Genomic DNA, 21,208 nt, shown 5'->3' on the forward strand with positions numbered 1-21,208 from the left:
CACCCTGCCCTTGGAATACCGTTTAGCGCACGAGTAGCCAGTCAAGCAATCGTAGCCAGGCGGACCCGGACAAGGGTAGCGAAGCAACCGACAATGACCCAGTGCACGATGGGCCGGCCTGGTTCGCAGTGGGAGAACTAGAAGGGCGGTATATTAGAGTGCCGTCCACGGGTGTCGAGGAGAGTGTCCAGACGCGCGTCGCCAAAGAGATGCGATTCTGGGCCATCAGGAACTGTCACTGGGCGCGCGACGCGTACGAGACCGGAAGCTGCGTCCGGCTGCGCCTCTCGAGTATGGCGTGCACGCTGGGAATCGATGGAGGCGACAACGTTGCGTGTAGGACGTGCACTAACAAGCGTATGCCGTGCATGAGAGTCGTCGACGGGGACCTGTGTTTGATGCCGCTGGAAGCGAGCATCCGCGGCGGTAAGGACGGCGACGAGGCGAGAAGGTGGTTCATGGCGGCAGGAACATTCCGCAGCCCGAGGGAGCTGTGGAGTTGAGACGGCGGCGGCGCGTGGTAGTTCTGGAGAGCATAGCTTAGCACGTGGTCTCAAGAGGTTGCTGTCTGAACGAGACTTCACAAGAATGGTCATCTGCTCCTTACCTCCCACTCTGTACGCTTAAGAGCTTTCGATGAAATGATACTAGGCTTCCTCACCATATGTCTTCGACTTGTACCCGTATCCAGATAATTGAAAGCGAAGTACGAATTGAGAGATTCCAGCTGCCATAGCCTCCGTACAAACAATGATCTGGATCCTCTACTTTAAATCATAATGTCAGCCGCTTGAAGATGACATTGAAAAGTAAAGAGCTCAGCTGCCAGAGGCTCCCTGAACTCCACGAGTTAGATTCTTTGCTACGCATAGCTGGCGGTACCTGTATCCGGTGGCTTGGAAGTGAGATCGAGAAGCGAGGGACTCCAGGTATTAGAGCTTCCTTAGCTTTACAGTCTGAAACCTCCGCTTCGATTCCTGTGCGGTACCCATTTTCAGTAGCATGAGTACGACATCCAGAAGTGAGGGGTTTCAGCTGCTGAAGCCTCCGCAGACTCCGTGATCTGGATCCTGCGCCTCAACTCCTGTGCGATCGCTAAACATAGGTATCACAGTGAAGCTTCCAGCGAAGGTGTCAAACCCACCAGCGGGCGCTGAACCAAGTTGAACGCTGCGTAAAGGTGTCACAGCATGACTTGTCACCGTTCCGCGATCTGCTGATGTTAAGCTCAATAGCACGGATACCTTGCAGACTTGACGCTACATGAGCTCCCAGAATAGGGATAAGAGGGTCTAGGTGCATGTGCCCATCTCAAACGCTTTTGTCTACGATGCTAGATGCTGTGATGCTGCAAGCTTCGCGGGATGTTGAACTCTGTGAGCGGGCGCTGTCAGCCCGGAACATTTGATGATCCCCCCGAAAAGCCGCAGCCGCAGAGCCGCGGTGCAGTCCAGCGCGGGCCCATACGACTTCAGCTGCACTTCATGAATCCGCACGACATCCACAAACGCGTAAGACACGAGCTGGTTCATAAGCTAAATACTCGCTCAATCCCACTTCTCATAGTCAGGAAGGTACTTGCCGTGGATCCTTGTCGCATAATCCAGCACGGCAGGAAGATTGCGCACGAATTCCTTCGACTCTGGAGAACTGATCGTCAAGCGTCAGCTCGAACCTCTTAGGACTTCCAAGACTACCGTAGATTCACCTTTTCGCAATTAAAGCCGAGCAGACGAAGCCAAACACACTCGTGTCACACTCCGTCGGGCCATCCCCTCCGAGACACCAAAAGCAAGATCCATCATCCGCTCCACCGCACCTCTCGAGAGCCTTCTTCCTACTCTCTTCCAAAAGCCCGTGCAAGCTCGTCCAGATGTCCTCTCGGAACCGTCTCGCCTCGTCAGCGCTGTATCGTCCGGTGCCCTGCCCGTGCAAAGTTTGGCAGTGAGTGCGATGGATCATCAGACCCACCACTACACGCAGTGGGTATGAGAGGGCTGTCAGGACATGATCACGCTGGATATAGAAGTTGTCTATCCAGCGTTCGCGCATCTGGGTTCCCGTAGATACTATGGTGAGAACAGGGTCTGCGCGGCACAAGAGCAGACGGGACAGTAAGACATACGTTGAAGAAGTAGAGGCGATCTTCTACCAAGGCTCGCATAGCGAGATCCTGCGCTTTGACGCTTGCGTCTAGATTCGCGTTCAGATCGTCGATGACCCCGCGCTCTGTGAGATACTTTGCTATCAAGGTAGAATCTCCGACAGCACTCGTGGGCAACGACGGTTGGTCTTTCTCCCTGACTTCAACATACGGGATCTTCCCCGTGGGTGCCGCCCTCATTGAGCCAGCGGCAGTCTGGTATGAGACATTGGAGAGACGAAGGCGCAACTCAAGTTTCGTTACGAATGGCGACCAGACGTAGCAGCCTTTGTCTGACCAGCCTCGGAAGAGAGTGATCTCGAGCGACGGGGTGTTCGAATCGGTCATCGCAAAGGAGAAGACTGATGCGGAGGATTTGACATGCAGAGCAGTTCTTCCAATAGAGACGTGAGGTCAAAAATGGAGGAGCTGAAGATGAAGCGATTATCTCTATATAACCTGCCAGGCATGGTGGGCCCTCATATAGCTTTTTAGTTGAACAACCTGCCGACTGCATATTTCCCTTTGCAGCTCCTGAAGCACCAGCAGTGACTCACAAAGGATTGCATTCCTTGTAGCTCGCCCGTTCGGGCAGTGAAGGAGGCCGTGCTGCCGGGATTCTTCTCCAGACAGCTGCGACAATGCCGAACCACCCCCGGATCCCAGAGACGCCGAACCGCGAGAGGCGCTGGGCATCCCTCATCACATCGATGTTTGGCACACTCGCCGAACCATCACAGTCATGCATCACGGTCGGTGTGGAAATTACTAATCTCCGAGATATATTACTGCAGACCGATGAAGGCAATGCACAATCTAGTCCGCGCCGCAAAATGCTGCAACTGTGCTCGCCCCAGGGCCTACCAAGCCATCAATGTAAGCAAGCAGCACATCAACAGGTAACATATCCACAAGACCCAAGCTCGGATTCGAGCTGCGGAGGACCTGCCCGCCCCACAGTATCCTGACATATCTCTCGTCACCAGAAGCCTTCGTTCTGTACAACTCAAACACCAGTTCTGATCCCATGCCAGGCCACACCATCACATCAACCTGGAGTATCGACAGTAGCCTCGACACTGATCCATCGTGCGCGATGTTGTGTCGATATATCACAGGGCTCTTCCCATTCATGTGGTCGCGGATGTTCTGCGCCAGTTCCGCTATCCAAACCCCGAACGAACCTACCGCCGCCTGCAGCGACTCAGGCGCATCTCTGTAGATGTAGGAGTACTCGTATTGGCCCAAGCGATAGACGGCGTTCGCTTGCTCTTGTGTTACGCAATCCGATAAGTCCCCTATCTTGCAAGGCAGCGGTTTGGCGTGGCATTGCCGTGCCGAGAGATTGTCGAAGTAGTGGTCGAAGGATCTGTGGAAACCCTCATCGTCTGACGGAACGCTGGAAACGCCATCAAGGGCGGAGAAGAGGGGCGCAGATCTGTCTAGATGGGCTGTCCAGTTCGAGCGATTGCTGCCGACTCCGTAGGTGCTGTATAGAGATGAAGCAGGCGCGCATGCATAGCCTGGCTCAAGGGAGTCGATGGAGCTCGGCTGGATGAGAAGCGGAACGTCGCTGTCTGGGCTGTACATTCCCTCTACGAGCATGCCGGCAACCTGACTTGTGATAACGTTGTTGGTGACCCGGTACGTCACCCTGCCGTCCATCGAATCAGGGAGGAAGCGCAGCAGGTCGTGGTACACGCCGTAGAGGTCTTTCCCGTGTTGCCATGAGTCCTCCGAACCCTCGCGCGTTATCTGTGGGAACTGGCATGTCCCGTTGAAGCCTGAAGGCGCGAACGGATTGGTGCTTGTCGTGTAGACGCTCCAATATGTCGCAGCGGAGGACTTGATCACGTTGCCGAGTGGCTTGCCGTAGAAGAAAAGGCCCTCGTCAGAGCAGTACCACGGGTAAGCTTCTTGAGGGAATGTGTTGCTTGCGTATGGAGTTCGCTTATGGTGTCTGTGAATCTAACTGCTGTCAGCTGGGAGTGACATCCGACGCCCGTGCCGTGACACGCACCACCTCGACATAGGTCAGCTCATACTTCTCGTCGGCAACCGGGTATTCCTTCGCCCTCACATGAGGCATGTTGCACCAATTGTAGGTGCCGTATGGAGTCCCTTGGGGCAGGTGCGAGCTGTTGAAGATGAGGCCATGGACGCCGTTCCCTTCAATCACGCTGTCCAGGCTGTTGATCCAGGAAGACCGAGGAGCATGCCACTCGAGATCTGCCTCTACTGGAGGCGAGAGCGTCCGCGCATTCGAGCTGAAGGAGAACAGCAGAGGCAAGAGGTAAGACTTCAAGAACATGGCTAGCTCACGGATCTGGAGAGGGAGGAGGATTATACCCGCGGACAACGCCACGGCTGCGGCGATGATGCGGGCATTTTGCATCTCTTATACCCTCTGTGTCGAGTGCGGTCGTAGTCATCGTCTCTGCACAAGAATGCCGAAAGGTTGAGGAAGTTGAGACGGGATCCGCAACGTGGAAGAGACAAGCTTGCCAATTCGCCGCCCATCTGGGGATCGCTCTTTCGGCTGATCTTCGTAGCTTTGTTTGGGACGTTTGTGAACATGGATGGCTATCTACCGTTCTCCTCTGCACCAGGAAATTCAAACGGGCGAAGCTGCTAACGATGTCGCTCACCATGTTAATGATAGGGCTCGACTGGGTCCCTCGGATTTGACACTAGCTACCTCATCTCCTGAGTCAGTCTACAACTACAAGTAAGAAAACCAATCCCTTTGACAATTTGACCCAAGAAATCAACTAAACGGACCCATTCCTCTGACATGTAAGAAAACCATCCCCGCTGAGGCTCTGCAGTTTGATCCCTCCCGTCACAACACAACAAGGCCGCTTCGTAGACGGTTTGGTCTCGCTAGTGAAAACTAGAACAAGGTGACAAGCTTGTAGTTTAGACAGCCGGCCGTGATCATCCCACCGCGACCCTTGTTGTTGCCTGGACCGGTTAGTAGGTGATTGGGAGAGGCGGGATGGAAACCTTACATTCTTTCCAAGCACGATAAAGTATATCGCTGCATGTGTTCTCCCCGACAGGCCTAGCGACATTATACTCACTCGAGCATTCGGGCTCAGCCGCGACGGTGACGTTGAAATTGTAGACATCATCAGTCCCTTCCTTTTCGCTCCAATCGTACGCTACAGTAAGGTCGTCCTCAAACACGACCTCAACGTCCCCTGTGATAGAACTTAGAAGTTTGACACCGTCAAAGAGTACCGGTTTGATTCTCGCAGAAGAAGCTAACAGCATTGTCCAAAGCTTCCTCATGAGAATCCCTGATAGTCACGTCATCTGGCAGCGTAGGGACACAGCTTGGGGCGGATGGAGGTTCGGGGGTGGGAACGTTGTTGTGGCGGGTGGAGGGTCCACGGGTGAAACTGTTGGGCTGGATGGGGGTTTCTTCAGATTGATAGTATGAATATTTCCTCGCCGGCCTGACCCTCGAATAGGGAGTTCTTCAGATCGCTAGGTTAGGGAATTATGCTATTCAATTCATCAACTTGAGTGAGAAATGAGTGGGACGAGACATACCTGGACTGATTGATCAACACCGGCTCGGATGCGGCCGAGGCCTGAGTCTTGTACTCGAGTTCTCTCTTGAACTTGGTTGGCGGCAAGTCAGATAACTGGGCCGCGGCGGTCATTGACGGCTGTACAGCTTGTTCTTCGTCTTCGATATTTTCCTCTGTCTCTAGAACGCCGTCGTTCTCTTGAACCTTGCTCAGCTGCGAACTAGTAACATTGGCCAGCCAAAACATAAGCTCTGTGTTGAAGTCTCGAGCGGAGTACACCTTGGCGGACTGGGTAACCTGCTTGAGGAATTTCTCGGTCTTTGAGAGCGCAACTTCGTCTGTGCTGTCCTTCGGGAGAACAAGGTACTCTTTAGTGTCCACGGTGCCGAATTCGCCCGTTTGGGTTTCGCTCCTTCCGCCCTTCCGCTGATCTTGGCGGCTTTTGTTCAAACGTCCCTGCTACGAAATGCCAGGTGAGGATCGCTCAGATCGCTTAGGTTCAATGAGCGCGTGAGGTCTACCCTACCAATAGGTGGTCCGCAACAGTTTCCGCTGCTTGAAGGCTATATTGTGGCTGAAGATAGCGTTGTGGCTATGTTACGAGCTTTGCGGCTGTGCTCAGCACCCCCGAAAGCCAGCTTTGGGAAGCTAACTTCCTCGATTTCAATCGTAGCTGGAAGGTCTCAAAATCATTTATTCGGTCTCCGGCTTAGTATGCTTTTAATCATACAAGGTTTGCACAACCGAAGCTGCTACTACAGATGTCGCATACGTTAAGAGGAGCGAAGCTCGGGCAGTTTGTCAGCCTTCGCTTGAAGCAGCTTTGGGCACAAGTCGAAGACAGATGCCGAACCTGGTCCAGAGGCAATCAAGATTGCCAAGAAGTCGAATCGGAAGTCTCAAGCGACGACGACGACTCCCAAGCAAGGTTGCAGAAGTCGCAGGACACGTTGCCTCAAAGGAAGGTGTCCTACGACTTATGCAACCTTGCTTGCGCCGAAGCCGATTTATTCGAAGCCATCCGGGCCTCAGATGAAAAGAGAGTGAGAGGTTTGATTGCGGCCGGTGTGGACACCAATGCGGTGGATCCTAGTAGCTCCTTCGAATGGGAGGCAGAATCCGCTCTACAGGCAACTCTTTACGCAAGAAATGAGGCTATCGCGGCACTGCTTGTTCTATCAGGAGCCAAGATCCCGTCAGGCTTCAGAGGCGAACGCCTGATCTCGGAGACCTTGAGACGCAGGAATTTCTCACGGCCAGCGGTTCTGCTTATCAAACTGGCCAACGAGGTTGGTGCTCCCCGTCGGCGAAGTTCCGTGGTTCGTTTGGATACAGGCTCATAGGTCGTCCAGACAGCTGAGAACGAATTACTCAGGTTTCTGTTCCGAGCGACTGAATCCAATGATGCCGAAATTACTAAGTTCCTGCTCGACTGCGGGGTAAATGTTGATGCAAAGAACTATACTGAGTGGACTCCCCTTCATATCGCCGTTAGGGAAGGGTGTAAAGACGTCACAAGAGTTTTGCTCTCCCACGGAGCTCGACTGGATCTTAAGGGGCCTGATGGCAGAACCGCCATCGATATTGCGATCTCCAAAAATCACCAGGACACAGCTCGCATGCTACTGGACAGCCTTTCCAATGTTTGTGAAACTGAGTTTTCTGCAGGCGTTTCGGTAGACAAAGAGTATTCTGCGGACCCTTCAGTAGATGAAGCCATCCGCAGCTGGGACCTTAACAAGGCTCTGCTGCTCATGGAGAATGGGGCAAGTTTAGCACTCCGAGAAACGCGCAGCGTCCAACTGAGGACTCTTGACAAGACACCCGCAATCGTAGGATCCGACAACGAGTATCTCAAGATTCTGTGTTTGATAATAGAGGACCTCAGAATATCTATTGGTCAAACACAGGCCAGCGGCGATGATCATACCGGCTCCGATCGTGCTTTCTTAAACGGGTCAAGATGGCTGTTGACGTGTCTTACGCAGCATTCTGATTGCATAAATTCCGAGGGTCCGCTTCCTGTTCTTCAGTCTCGAGTCATTGACGTCGGACTCCAGGACGGATCACAAGACCCAGTCCTGCTCTGCACTAAAGGGCAGCGAGGTCGCTATGTTGCCCTGAGTCATCGCTGGGTAGGGTCTCACATCACGAAAACTACTACGCGCAATTTAGCCGAGCGGATGAAGCGAATCGAGTTCGGTTGTTTGACAAAGACGATGCGAGATGCTGTCACCGCCACAAGGAGATTCGGTGTGCGCTACCTCTGGATCGACGCGCTTTGCATAATTCAGGATTCGCACAGCGACTGGTCAGTGGAGGCGTGCGACATGGCCAACATCTATCGAAATGCTCTGTTTACTATTGCAGCTGCAGCTGCATCGGATCACTCGCAAGGTTGCTTCACCAAAAGACGTCAAAGACGTTGGCCCGCACACAGGAGTCAACTTGACTCAAGGGCTTGGATTCTCCAAGAGCAGCTACTGCCTCCACGCATCATAGAATACTCTGTAGGTCACCTTGAATGGGAATGTATATCTTTTTTCGTCTCCGAACATAATAGGGGTGAGCGGTACAATTACTCTCCAAGAACAGCACTTTCCAGAATTACATACTTCAAACGAGCATTAGGAGGTTTCTGCCTCACTGGCATGTCGCTCCAACAGCAAGCACATGAGAGATGGCAGCAGGTGGTAGAGATCTACTCGCGTCGCAGCTTGACAAACGAGGCAGATAAACTCATGGCTGTCATGGGCATTGCGAGGTTCACCGGGGATATCTTGCAAGACACCTTCCTTGCTGGGCTGTGGAAAGACCGGCTCTGGCGCGATCCTCTCTAGACGTCGCAACTGGATTCAGACGGACAACTACCCAAACGGTTAAAGAAGATCAAGCTGCCGTCGTGGTCATGGGCCTCGGTTTGCGGACCAGTCTCCTACCGATGGCCTGCGAACAGCGACCTGGCTTTTGTGAAGGGCGCTCTGGAGCTCGTCGCCGCGAATATGGACCAAGATATCTCGAATGGAGACGTCCACGGGAAGCTGGTTGTGAAAGGCAGGATGAGAAGCGTTTTCCGAAGAGACCATGACCAAAGCTATTCGTTCACCCGGCTCCATCACACCTTATCAAGGCCGTCCATCGCGTACCGAAGCCCTCCATCCAAATTCAAGGACCATGAAGCCGAGTCTCTACAACCCGGTAACTCAGAAGGCCCCTCCGAAGCGTTTTGGCGTGATGTGGGGGATGAGGATTTCAATGTAGCGTGGCTCCTACCTGTAGCGTTTGAGGACAAATGGATTCATTGTCTTGTGCTTGTTCCTACAGGCATATGGAGGGAATATAGGCGCGTTGGAGTTTCCCGTGTGGCTCTATCGAAGACGAGGGGCTTCTTCCAAAAGGCGGGAGAGGAGATAAGATAGTCGATATCGTTTGACATCCTGGAACGTTTACGAAGACCGACATACCGGCAGTGTAGTAGTGAGGAAGTTATGCTCTGTTCAGCTCGGTTCATGGGTTTCATGGGCCTTCTAAAGGCAGCAATAGAAGCAACTATATACCCGGGATTATACCAGACCACGAGATAACTTTCGAACAGCATCAATTGGACACAAACTGCAACCTGTCCGCGCCCCGCTTTGCGCGCAGCGCATTTGAGTGCTCGACAACGGCCCGATCCAAAGCCCACCACCAATTCCGAAAGAAGGCTTGGCCAATCTCCCAGTTGCCTCCGTCGAAGCCGTCGGCGCCAGCAATTCGGAAGCCTTCTACGGGATCGTCGATGTCGTACGCCATTTGCAGGACAGCGAGCGGATCCCGAGCGGAAGGCGGGCGTGCTTCAGGAGGCTGCGCGAAGATGCAGATCAACTTCGACCTTATTGAAGGCCACGGCAGGATGTCGAACAGCGGGTGGTGCGGAATACGCTTCTGCACCTCTGTTGGCTCCAGGTTAGGAGGCAATATCAAGCCTGGGATCTCTCCGATGTCGAAGACACGAAGGGTATTGGGATCCCACATCGAGTGCTCGCAGCCGAGCATTTGAGCGATGCTGATACCGACTTTCAAGACTTGTAGGAGTGGCACGTCGAGGATTGCGTCATCCGGGAAAGTGAACTGCAGAGTCTCCAGACTGTGCAGCTCCTGGCCGAGGTCTGCATCGTTCGGGGATAGTAATGTGTCTATAGCAAGGCAAAGCACGGGTTAGAACTGCGAGACGTTCCATAGCACAGCGCGTAGAATGCGTACCGAATGTTATCAAAGCACTTCCTTCGAGACCGTTATCAACTTGACCCCAGGATGAGCACCCCAGGCTGCCGTCTATATTACCAGCCCATGGCACAGCGGCGCTACACCATCCACTCACAGGCATGGCAGAGGTTGCTGCATCCATGGCTGAACCAAGCGGAGAAGGCGTGTTGAGGGTGATATCTTGACTTGCCGGCAAAGTGCTTTGAGGAGTTTCCATGTTTTCTTCGGGTGTAGATTCTGCACGCTCTTCCAAGCTGGAGGGGACCTCTGTCCGGCCATGCGCCTCCGACGATGTAGGTGCAGCCCTCACCTTGCCCTCCAACGCTAACATCCTGTCACGTTTGCGCTGGCCTGCAGGCATATGTCAATCACGGCGGAGCTGCCACAAGTGTAATTGGGTTGTGCCGACATACGGTATCTGCGCTGCGCCAGAACATTCAGCGCACGCTTGCGGTCTGGATCACCGCGGTCTGGGACGTTGTTGCCGTCCAACATCTCTGCTTGACGCATGTTCCCAGATTCATGAAGGTCTTATCCGCAGTAGATGAGACCATCCTTGGTTGCAGTCGTCCTGATGCGCCCAAGGAAGAGCAGTAACGTTATGGCCAAGACCGCAAGGCTGACGCTTCCCGATTCGGTTAGAAAGCATAACGTTATGGTGGCTTTCCCAGGCCGAATCTAAGGCACCACCATGACAACTTACGCACTGCGATGGGTAAAACGAATGAGGGCTTTACGACTTAAACCAAGGCAATCCGCTCCGAGATGTAGCATTTTACCCACGCCACAATTGACAGTTCCGCAATCTCTCCGCTCCTGCCTTCTCGTAACAACTCTCTGGCATTTTATTGAACCCAGATCTTGTATCACAAAATGGCTTCAACCAACGGCCTCTCTAGCAGCGCAACCAGCACCATAGCAGTTCTGCGTGTACTCATCGGCGGAGGCGTCCTCATTGCCCCAAGCCACGCCCTACCCCTCTTCGGCATTCCTCTAGCCGCGCAGACCACTATCCTGGCCCGGATGTGCGGCATCCGTGAGCTCATACTCGCAGGCCTTCTTTGGAGTGCGCGAACAGCTTCCAACACTACGTCGAAAAGTGCAGCTTCTGATGGAGAAGTGAGGCGAGAGCTTAGGCGCGCGCTGATGGCTGGGCTGGTTGCTGATGCAGTGGACGTGTGCAGCGCCGTTGTTGGTGTCATGGAAGGAACTCTTGAGGGAGCCGCAATCGGGTGGGTAGGAGGAGGGGCGGCGTTCGGAGTTGTCTTGGGAGTAGTGGCGTTGAGGGGATTCTGAGTGTTACCGGGGGTACTGCGACGAAGCCCTGTTGTAACAAACAGTGTTGCTGACATGGTGACAGAGAACGTCCTCGATCAGGCCTGACTAGTATTTGCGTAGATTATTGCCGAGATTGAGTTGGCGGCAGCAAGGAAGGGTTAGAGCCTGTTCATATTTCTATACTAGAAAGAAACCAAAACGCCAATCATAAACCATAGTCCCTATATACTGTCGCACGAAGTAATAAAGGACGCGCCTGCGGTCCATCGGATTTGCCCGAAAGTAGAACGTCAACTGAATGACCCACGCCTGATTCTAATTCAGAGCGGAGCTTACATAGCTGCCGCCTTCCCCTCTATACCTCCATCAAAGCCAAAGTGCTAACATCATGACTTACCGACTGTACAAGCCATTCCGCAGCCAATCCAAAGACGCTCCAGCATCCTTCTCCCTAGAACACAGCCTCGCTATTGCCATACATACAAAGCATAAGAACAGACAAGTCCCACTCCACAACTGTACGGTCAGGTAGCTCTGGAAATGACCAACTAAGTAACCTGCAATGACTGGTCCTGTGAGCGCAAAGACGGCGGATCCAGTATACATCATACCGGTCCACTGGCCCAATTTAGCCTGCTGGACGTGATTGTGACCGAGGATAAAGGCGACAGAGGCAGGCGGGAGGCCGATTACAGCACCAGAGACTGCACCGAAGAGAATGACAAAGGCAATTGCGGCGGCGACCGTGGAGGCAAAGGGCCAAAGGAGGAGGACCAGAAGCGACGCAAGAAGACTGGCGACCATATGCACATTCAAGGCTCCGAAGCTGTGAGAGACACAAGACGTGTCAATCTCAATTTTTCATGTGGTAGGTAATGTAGCAAAGGGCTGGAAGATATGCTTACTGGTCGCTAAGATAGGCAGAGCTGATGCGGCCGACGGTACTACAACCGTTCATGATGCTTAGAAGGTAAAAAGTACGGATGGCGTTTTTGGGGCGCTGCTCCGGGTGAGTTCCATCGCCCTTGTAGCCGATGCCCTTGCTTGCAGCCCACTGGCAACCGATATTAGCGCTTGTTTACCCAAGAGAATGGGAGCAGATGATGTACCTCTTCAATCTCGAAGAAGATAGCATAGAAGCCGAAGAACATGAAGGCAATAGCAGCCATGAACCAGCAGAATGCCGCATTCTGGAACGCATGCTTATCGATCCAAACACGAAGGTCGAGCCACCTCTCCGGCTTGCGGAACGTATGTGCAGGGTTTGGAGTAGCCAGCCAGAATGACAGGAAGGAAGTGAAGCACACAACTGCCGAGACGTATTGGACCGCCTTATTGAATCCGACCTTGCCAATGAGGAACTTGACCATCATTGGGTAGACGAGACCGGCTACAGCGACAGTCTTAGCACAACCTTCGCTAAGTAGGGGGATGTGCGACTGAACTCGAGATGCTCCAAGCTTCTTTACAACTTACAGATACTAGCCCCTGAGGCCACGATGCCAATTGCAGCGCCTTTCCTGGAAATAAACCACGTCGCCACAACTGTGATGATTCTCAGCAAGTGCTACTCGACAAAGTCTGTGGAGGGTGGTAAACGAACTCTGCGAGCTGGAAACGAAGAAGCAGGCCATGCCTAGGCCCGTGACGAAGCCTTGAGTGAGCCAAATAAGGCTATAGTTTCCGTGGCCAAACTGACCGTCGCCGTTGCAGAGGCTCAGCATAAACATGCCGATGGTGACTAGCACCCATCCGACACCGATTAGGTACCGACTATACCCGGCGTCTAACAGTCGGCCAACAATGAAGGACAGTGCAAGCACAAAGAAGGACTGCGTCGAGCCAACAAGATTCAGCAGTAGCATATCGTGTCCCGGCAGCAACTGATCTTCGTAGTAGGACGCAAACGTCCCATACGCATTGACGAGCCCCCAGCTGTTGAACATGAGGAAGAAACAGCCGACAAGGGTAGCCCAGGCCGGCCATTCCTTTGGCCACGTACGAGGGTGATGGTGAATGAGAATAGCAGGTCCGGCCAAAGGAGGGGTTGGTGCTCTTTCAAGATCGTTGGCAGCGCTTGAGCTTGGGGACGATTCGAAGAATTTCTCGTTGGACGGTTGGAAACATGAAGTGCTGTTGTTAACGGAACTCATATTTACTGAGTGGAAAAGATCAAAGATAGCGAGTGATGTGGAAAACAGCTGTACAATGATAGTTTGGAAGAGTGGAATAGAACGAAAAAATATCTGGAGCAACCCTCCTCTTCAAGGTCGTGAGCATTACTAGACAGACATAAGAACGTAGCAAGCGCTCTCTCCTCGACCTCGATCTCTGTTTCTGCTACAGCCTATCTAAAAAAACGGGGTGTCAATCCAGGATTCAGGATTATGATTGCCAGCATTGTTGAGTTTCATGGGTGAAAAGTGAGAGGTTTACTACAGGGGGTGAGTTCTAAAGATAAGGTTCATGCGTGGTCAAATCAATTCGTGGGTCTAGAAGACGTGGCTAAGAGATCGCGATCGGCAACAGGCCGACGAAACTGCCCAGTATGCTACAAGCAACGGTATACTTGTCTGTTAAAATGAAAGGGGACCCGCCGGGCATCAGGGCGGAAGCAGAGTCTCTTATCTGACTCGGCCAGGAACATGACATATCGTGGTCCAATGCCTGTAAGGTGACTAAGTAGGAAGGCAATCCAAGCCAGTCATCCCCACAAAGGCCACCGTCGAGACCCTCATCGACTCCTCAGTTGCGTAGTCCCAACATCACCAGCACGATGACAAACCTGATTGCTAGCTTGTGCAGAGGAGCTGATGCTAGTAGACTTCTTTCTAGCATTTCATCCATTTCGTGCAAGGAGGATGGAGCTGCATATTCGGTGACGTCGATAGATAGAGGCGGGTACGATAGGATTCTAACTAGCACTAGGCCTGAGATTTGATCCACTTCAATGTTCGAAGGATGACCCGGGGGGTTGGTGACGTCGATCAAGACACGCGGCCACGGTAAGGTACAGGTTGACACTATGTTTGTATCAGCCAAGGGACCAGAGATATGGGAACACGTTGTGGTGGAGGTGTGTGCCACAAGTGTCCCACGACTTATGCCATTATAGCACGTTTGGCTGGCATCCTTCTGATGTTCCTCCAGGCGGCAGGCTGTTGGCACTTGTACCCAGCTGGCACCCCAAAACTATTTTTCGGTGGAGAGGAGCTCAACGTTTTGGGCCACACATTCTGTACATGGGCGTTCAGCAGGTGGTGGAGCGCTGTGGGCGATATGGACGGTTGGTTCAAGCTTAGCCAAGACTGCTGGGCGATATGGATCGACGGCGGAAAGCGGAAGCCGGATTGACCGAGCCGCTCCGGTCCGTGCGTGCTGCCTCACGACCTCATGAGCAGGGCTGTACCTGTCCGGTACCTGTCAGGTCCCTCTCCTCCCCTCCCCGCTATTGTGTCTGAGACAGCTGCCAGGCGCATGTTCCTCCAACCACCTGCAGTCGTCGCCACCTCCACTGCGCCCACCGCACTCCTTGAGTCATTTATCCCCGGCCCCACCACGGCTGCTCTCCCGCACCGCCGGGTCCCTGTACAGTGGCACATGTAACACATGTGAAGCAGCGTGCTTCGTTTCCCATGCTGGATCGTCCTACTATCACAAACCTGAAATCCTGTACCTGGCTGCCACCTGGTGAGGTACACACCACGCGCTGAGCCCAGCACGCATCAGCTTTCATCTGTACCGAATCCCAGTTCAGGAGCTGCGAACGTGCACAAGGCCGCGATGGGTCGTTGGGCGCTCCGTTTGACTGAAACCAACTTTGGGCGGACGGCGTGCTTCAGAAGCGCTGGGACGAAGTCGTCGCTGTACTGACTTCAAGTGGCGAGTTCGCGATGCTCATGGTTGCCTTTCCCAACTGCGCGCACAACCTGTACACCCTGGCAGCCTGCGGCAGTATCTCACAAGTTGATCAGATCGAATGCGTCCAATCATTGCAGTGCACCACAGCCTTAGTGGAGGTACCCTGGTGGGCGGCACGGCTAACCGTTGACTCTCTCTCTCAACAACAGTGCCAGGAACATGGACGAGGAGAAGAACAAGAACATGAACATGGACTAGGACAAGGAGACGGGGAAGAACTATCGTTTCACCATCCTAGGCTTCTGGTTTCCATGGACAGCCTCACTTTGATGGTACTTTCTACTAGTTCGTACTGCGCGATCTTCAAATCTGCGAGGGATCTGGCAGTTCATTCTTCGAATGAGGTAGTCGCGCGGCAATCGAGCTACGTGTGAGTTGTGATTTCCAAGGCTCAGGAAATCGCGCAGTCCAGAGCCGGTAACACATTGATTGAGCAACCCTAGCGGTGCCTCAACCTTGTATGAAACAATATGCCAGCATGCAGACGGTTGAAGCCGTCCTTGAATTTCAGCTATCGTTGCATCCCTTAGATATCTCCTGGCAAGGGAGTTGATTATGAGGCGACCAGCACATATATATCAGGCTGTGGGCTGCTCCTGCTCAAAATACCCAGCTACACATCCTCTGTCAAACTTCGTTCTCACTCGTTATAAATCCCCCAACCGCTGTTTCTGATTCGCAGTCTCTGGTTCGTTGTCTTCTTTCAAGCAATCGTTTCTACCAGCCCTTACGTAGCGATGGGACGCAGCAAGAAAAACGATGTGGAGGCTGGCCCTCCCAAGGAACGAGGTTACTCACAGTACGAAGGCCTTGACGAGTATACCGCCCTACAGAAGTATCTCGCAACCTACCGTGACCCCCGCGATGCAACCACGGACGATTCAGACAAGCAGATGGATACTACAGTTAAGAAGAAGAGTTGGGCATTCTGGAAGCGTGGAGACTTCGAGAATGGCACTGGCTCCGATGCTGGTGTAGTCCCCGAAAACTGGCTTGATGCGCACATCAGGGGGGGCATCTCGACCGAGGATGTGGAGAGCCGCCGCAAGAAGTTCGGGTGGAACGAGATCACAACGGAAAGCACCAACCTGTTTGTCCAGTTCTTAAGCTACTTCCGAGGACCTATCCTCTACGGTGAGCCTCCTCATACAACCAGAAGCGGCAACAACTAACATGTCAATAGTCATGGAACTCGCTGCAGTCCTTGCTGCTGTTCTTCGCGATTGGATTGATTTCGGTGTCATCGGCGCTATCCTGTTGCTCAACGCTATTGTCGGATGGTACCAAGAGAAGCAGGCCGCAGACGTTGTGGCAAGTTTGAAAGGCGACATCGCAATGAGAGCCACTGTTGTTCGGGATGGCAGGGAGCAAAGTATCTTGGCTAGAGAAATTGTTCCCGGAGACATCGTGAGTTCATGCTATACTCTGTGTATGGCGTGTACTTACATCTGCAGATCATCGTCGAAGAAGGTCAAACTGTCCCTGCTGATGCCCAGTTGATCTGCGATTATGCCGCCCCCAGCGACTTTCACAAGTTCAGACATCTGAGATCTTCGAACAAGTTCAGCAAGGAGAGCCTGAACGACACGGATGGTGAAAAGAAGAGTGCCGGCGGCAGCGAGGATGAGGTCGGGGACGATGCAGTCGGTAGGGTGGGTGACCCCATCGTCGCCTGCGATCAGTCGGCCATTACCGGAGAATCTCTCGCAGTAGACAAGTACATGGGGGATATTTTGTACTACACGACCGGCTGCAAGCGTGGTAAGGCCTACGCTGTCACCATCACCTCTGCAAAGCACTCTTTCGTCGGCAAAACTGCCAGTCTTGTCCAAGGCGCACACGATCAAGGTCATTTCAAAGCCATCATGGACTCTATCGGGACCGCGCTGCTTGTTCTGGTTGTCTTTTTCATTGTCACCGCCTGGATCGGAGGGTTTTTTCGCCATGTCAAGCTCGCTCTCCCGGAGCATAGCTCTGTCAACCTGCTCCACTATGCCTTGATCCTGCTCATTGTCGGAGTCCCGGTCGGTCTTCCGGTCGTCACTACCACGACTCTAGCTGTTGGCGCTGCTTACCTGGCAAAGCAGAAGGCCATTGTCCAGAAGCTTACGGCGATTGAGTCGTTGGCTGGTGTTGATGTACTCTGCTCGGACAAGACGGGTACGCTTACGGCCAACCAGCTTAGCATTCGTGAACCATTCGTCGCTGAAGGTCAGAGTGTCGACTGGATGATGGCAGTAGCCGCGCTGGCTTCATCTCACAACTTCAAGTCCCTGGATCCCATAGACAAGGTCACCATCCTCACCCTCAGACGGTATCCCAAAGCCAAGGAGATCTTGCAGCAAAGATGGAGAACCGAAAAGTTTACGCCCTTCGACCCCGTCTCGAAGCGGATCACCGCTGTGTGCTGGCTCAACGGCGACAAATACGTCTGCGCGAAGGGGGCTCCAAAGGCTATCCTGAATTTAACCAATTGCAGTAAGGAAACTGCAGACTTATTCAAGGACAAGTCTACTGAGTTTGCCCGTCGTGGGTTCCGTTCACTCGGCGTCGCGTACCAGTTGAACGACGGGGACTGGATTCTGTGCGGATTGCTTTCCATGTTCGATCCTCCGCGCGAAGACACGGCACAAACTATCATGGAGGCACAGCAGCTTGGTGTTCCGGTTAAGATGCTTACAGGTGATGCTATCGCTATTGCAAAGGAGACTTGCAAGATGCTCGCCCTTGGCACCAAGGTCTACAATTCCGAAAAGCTGATCCACGGTGGCTTGACCGGAGCTGCGCAGCACGAGTTCGTCGAAAGGGCTGATGGATTTGCTGAAGTCTTCCCTGAGCACAAGTACCAGGTTGTGGAGATGTTGCAGCAGAGAGGCCACCTGACGGCTATGACTGGGGACGGCAAGTGTGACTAGCTTATAGTGTCGCTCACCACCACGCTAATCTTATCTCGCAGGGGTTAATGACGCACCTTCCCTTAAGAAGGCCGACTGCGGTATCGCAGTCGAAGGTTCATCAGAAGCAGCCCAAGCCGCCGCCGACATCGTCTTCCTCGCCCCAGGTCTTAGCACAATTGTCCTCGCCATCAAGACGGCACGAGAGATATTCCAGCGGATGAAGGCGTACATCGAATACCGCATCGCACTCTGCCTGCATCTGGAGATTTACCTCATGACCGCCATGATCATCATCAACGAGACTATCCATGTCGAGCTCATTGTCTTCATCGCCCTCTTCGCCGATCTAGCCACCGTCGCTGTCGCGTACGACAACGCGCACTCCGAAGATCGACCGGTGGAATGGCAGCTTCCAAAGATCTGGATCATTTCTAGCATCCTAGGCGTACTGCTCGCGCTCGGAACATGGGTCGTCCGTGGTACCATGTATCTGGAAAACGGCGGTATCGTTCAGGAGTTCGGCTCGGTGCAGGAAATCATCTTTCTTGAGGTCGCCCTCACAGAGAACTGGCTTATCTTCGTTACCCGCGGCAGCAAAACCTGGCCATCCTGGCAGCTTATCAGCGCGATCCTCGCTGTTGACATCCTGGCAACTCTCTTCTGCGTTTTCGGCTGGCTTGCTGGAGAGCCGATAGTCAACAACCCGGTCGCTCTTTTCCACCAGCGCGAGGATGGTCGGACTGACATTCTCACCATAGTTGTCGTCTGGTGCTATTCCATCGGCGTCACTATCGTCATTGCCATCGTGTACTACCTCCTCAACAGCATTCGTTGGCTTGATGAGCTGGGCCGCAAGAACCGCAGCCGCAAGAACGCGAAGGTGGAAAACCTTATTGCCCGGCTATCACAGCTTGCGATCTTTCATGAGCGGGATGGTACCGGAAAAGATACGTTCACGATTGCCCAGAAGGCAGCAGACCCAGAAGAGGAGGATTGATCGCAGTTTAGAAGGATTGGTGCAAGGGGTTTGCCGATGAGGATTGCTGAGCGATGGCAAGCCCGGGGGAATTAGTGAATACTTTGTCGTCGTGACTGCCATACATTGTGGCCTTTATTATCGTCCCTCTTTTGCTCTCATGACTCTTTGGCTGGGACGACATAGTATGCTAAGGTATGTTGGCGTGTCGAGAAGATTCCGGTTTCTTCTGTTTACCCACTGATGTCGCTCGTTTGCCCGTTATGTATGTGTAATTAGACATGAAAACCTTCGAGCAACTCCACATGACTTCAAAGCGATGCTGCCATAGTGCCACTGATGCACAGTGGCAGGGAACACTCCATAGCGCAATACCCTAACCTGCGATTGCCGGTAACCCTCGCATGTTCAAAGAGCCATACGGAAGGCATGCGTCTTTACAAATCTGCTCGAGGTCCCACATTTCAAACCCTTAATAGGATTGCAACCAATTAAGGTAGTTTCGCCATCGAATCATACCTCATCGGGTACTCAGCCCCTGCTTAGCCCTTTTTGCACCGATTTGCAGCCGCGTCAAAATGTGCCCCTGAAAGCCGCCGAGCGTTGTTTCACAGCCATGAGTGTCCATGTTTCCCGTTTACGCTTTCTCGATGTGGTTATGGATAGCCACAGGCTCTCATGCCTTGGCGGTTGAAACTTGGACACATGAAACCAAACACGTGATTGTGCCAACAGCCGAGACAACAGGTTCACCTCCCCGCAACCCGCCCTACCTTCTGAAGATCCAACTCCGCTTTCCTCCCCCAGCCCTTCTGACCAGCGCTTACTTCAGGTCTGAAGCGCTCATAAAACCCAAAAGCCTTTTCGTTCAGCTCTTCCTCAGCTCCCTTCCATGCCTCCAACGCCTTCTCAAAGGCAGCCTTTGTCCTATTGTATGCCTCGTCTCCGAACTTTGCCTTTAGCGACGCCTCTGAGCCAGGCTTGCCCTTCTTGTCACTTCCCGCAACGACTAGTCCATTCTTCACCTTCAGCTTGAATCCCATGACTTCCATCTCCTCCAGGTCCTCCTGCTCCTTCTTAGCACGCTTCCGTCTCTCGGCTTTCTCTTCCGTCTCTTTGGCAGGCTCGATTGTGCCGATACTCCGGCCTTTCGAGATGGCGCAGAGTGATGATATGGCGCTGCCAGCGGAGAGACATGTTGACCACGCAAAGGAAGGGTGGAGCAGGTGCGTGACGGAAGCTGCCCACAGCTGGAGAACCGGTGCGCGGTTTATGATGACCGGCTTATCATCCTGCTCCTTCTCGTCTTGCTTTGCTGAAGGTTTCGAGGCGGATGGCCTTGTTGTCTTCGGCTTTTTGGCCGGAGGCGAGGATGGTTCGTCTGTGGGGTCATCGGGGGCTTTGCGCTTGCGGGATGTCTTGGGCGGGGTGGGAGATGATGCGCGTGGTTTTGAGGTGTTCGCAGCTGGTCTGGAGGGTTTTGCCTGAGTTTTAGACCCCTTGGCGGCTGCGGTGCGTGGTTTTTTCGTTGGCGATGACTTGCTATCTGTGAAGTCTTCGAGGTGAGTTTGGGCGGTTCCTCCGCTGCGCGTGGTGACCATGGTGGCTTCTTATAACGCGCCAGCTTGGGTAGAATACTACACAGATCTGTGCGATCCGATGAATTCTTTTACTAAAGAAGATAAGCGCTGTTACTCGGCGCAACAGCAAGAGGTGATCTTGCGACGCTTCGCGAGCTTGTCACGATGCATGACGTCACCCGGGGTTTGTTCGGCAACCCAGCCTCAACCATTCAAGCCTGGTCACGTTATCCATACTCTGAAGACGGGGCTACCTTTCGACTCCCTCGTTGAGATTAAAGAGTACAGAATGCCGTCTACTCACACATCCTAGTCAGCACCCGCTTCGTTGGCTATGGGGGCGAATTGGAAAGCGGATCCCAAGAATACTGGCTCGCATCTCAAGGGCATGATTCGCTAGTCCTCGGCGCTGTGGTTTCCTGAGGCCCAACATGGTCAAAAAGATCATCACGTTGCAAGCAGCCCGTCCCGACCCTTGTAGTGCTGTTTGCAGGGCAGTGTTCTGGATAGAAAACACCCTAAGATAGGTGGTGGTGAGAACGTAACGCATCACTCAGGCTAAGGCATGGAGGCCTTACGAGAAGGTTGATTGTTACATGGAAGCTGCCGATGAGGCGCCACTGATTGCT

General features: G+C 53.3%; 8 protein-coding genes across 8 annotated transcripts; 2 read left to right on the top strand and 6 right to left on the bottom strand.

The window, feature by feature from the left end:
- Positions 1 to 1,547: 1,547 nt before the first annotated feature.
- On the bottom strand, positions 1,548 to 2,491 carry W97_04306 (uncharacterized protein; the record flags this gene model as incomplete). Its single annotated transcript, XM_007782198.1, has 3 exons — positions 1,548 to 1,650; positions 1,709 to 2,052; positions 2,126 to 2,491. The coding sequence occupies 3 exons, from the start codon at positions 2,489 to 2,491 to the stop codon at positions 1,548 to 1,550; spliced, it is 813 nt and encodes a 270-aa protein (XP_007780388.1).
- Positions 2,492 to 2,959: 468 nt separating this feature from the next.
- On the bottom strand, positions 2,960 to 4,454 carry W97_04307 (uncharacterized protein; the record flags this gene model as incomplete). Its single annotated transcript, XM_007782199.1, has 2 exons — positions 2,960 to 4,111; positions 4,164 to 4,454. The coding sequence occupies 2 exons, from the start codon at positions 4,452 to 4,454 to the stop codon at positions 2,960 to 2,962; spliced, it is 1,443 nt and encodes a 480-aa protein (XP_007780389.1).
- A 1,117-nt stretch (positions 4,455 to 5,571) lies between these two features.
- W97_04308 (uncharacterized protein) lies at positions 5,572 to 5,814 on the bottom strand (the record flags this gene model as incomplete). Its single annotated transcript, XM_007782200.1, has 2 exons — positions 5,572 to 5,635; positions 5,702 to 5,814. The coding sequence occupies 2 exons, from the start codon at positions 5,812 to 5,814 to the stop codon at positions 5,572 to 5,574; spliced, it is 177 nt and encodes a 58-aa protein (XP_007780390.1).
- A 3,465-nt stretch (positions 5,815 to 9,279) lies between these two features.
- On the bottom strand, positions 9,280 to 10,422 carry W97_04309 (uncharacterized protein; the record flags this gene model as incomplete). The annotated part of the gene is made up of 3 exons (XM_007782201.1): positions 9,280 to 9,857; positions 9,925 to 10,278; positions 10,341 to 10,422. 3 exons carry the CDS (start codon positions 10,420 to 10,422, stop codon positions 9,280 to 9,282), a joined length of 1,014 nt encoding a protein of 337 aa, XP_007780391.1.
- A 378-nt stretch (positions 10,423 to 10,800) lies between these two features.
- Positions 10,801 to 11,314, top strand: W97_04310 (uncharacterized protein; the record flags this gene model as incomplete). The annotated part of the gene is made up of 2 exons (XM_007782202.1): positions 10,801 to 11,163; positions 11,288 to 11,314. The coding sequence occupies 2 exons, from the start codon at positions 10,801 to 10,803 to the stop codon at positions 11,312 to 11,314; spliced, it is 390 nt and encodes a 129-aa protein (XP_007780392.1).
- Positions 11,315 to 11,656: 342 nt separating this feature from the next.
- W97_04311 (uncharacterized protein) lies at positions 11,657 to 13,151 on the bottom strand (the record flags this gene model as incomplete). Its single annotated transcript, XM_007782203.1, has 6 exons — positions 11,657 to 11,739; positions 11,817 to 12,031; positions 12,111 to 12,259; positions 12,315 to 12,595; positions 12,682 to 12,750; positions 12,809 to 13,151. 6 exons carry the CDS (start codon positions 13,149 to 13,151, stop codon positions 11,657 to 11,659), a joined length of 1,140 nt encoding a protein of 379 aa, XP_007780393.1.
- Positions 13,152 to 15,863: 2,712 nt separating this feature from the next.
- On the top strand, positions 15,864 to 19,020 carry W97_04312 (plasma-membrane proton-efflux P-type ATPase; the record flags this gene model as incomplete). Its single annotated transcript, XM_007782204.1, has 4 exons — positions 15,864 to 16,260; positions 16,310 to 16,533; positions 16,581 to 18,033; positions 18,083 to 19,020. The coding sequence occupies 4 exons, from the start codon at positions 15,864 to 15,866 to the stop codon at positions 19,018 to 19,020; spliced, it is 3,012 nt and encodes a 1,003-aa protein (XP_007780394.1).
- Positions 19,021 to 19,748: 728 nt separating this feature from the next.
- On the bottom strand, positions 19,749 to 20,600 carry W97_04313 (uncharacterized protein; the record flags this gene model as incomplete). Its single annotated transcript, XM_007782205.1, has 1 exon — positions 19,749 to 20,600. One exon carries the CDS (start codon positions 20,598 to 20,600, stop codon positions 19,749 to 19,751), a length of 852 nt encoding a protein of 283 aa, XP_007780395.1.
- Between the last annotated feature and the right edge of the window lie 608 nt (positions 20,601 to 21,208).

This window comes from Coniosporium apollinis, assembly GCF_000281105.1.
Source record: "Coniosporium apollinis CBS 100218 chromosome Unknown supercont1.19, whole genome shotgun sequence".
In the NCBI taxonomy this organism is placed as follows: Eukaryota; Fungi; Ascomycota; class Dothideomycetes; genus Coniosporium; species Coniosporium apollinis.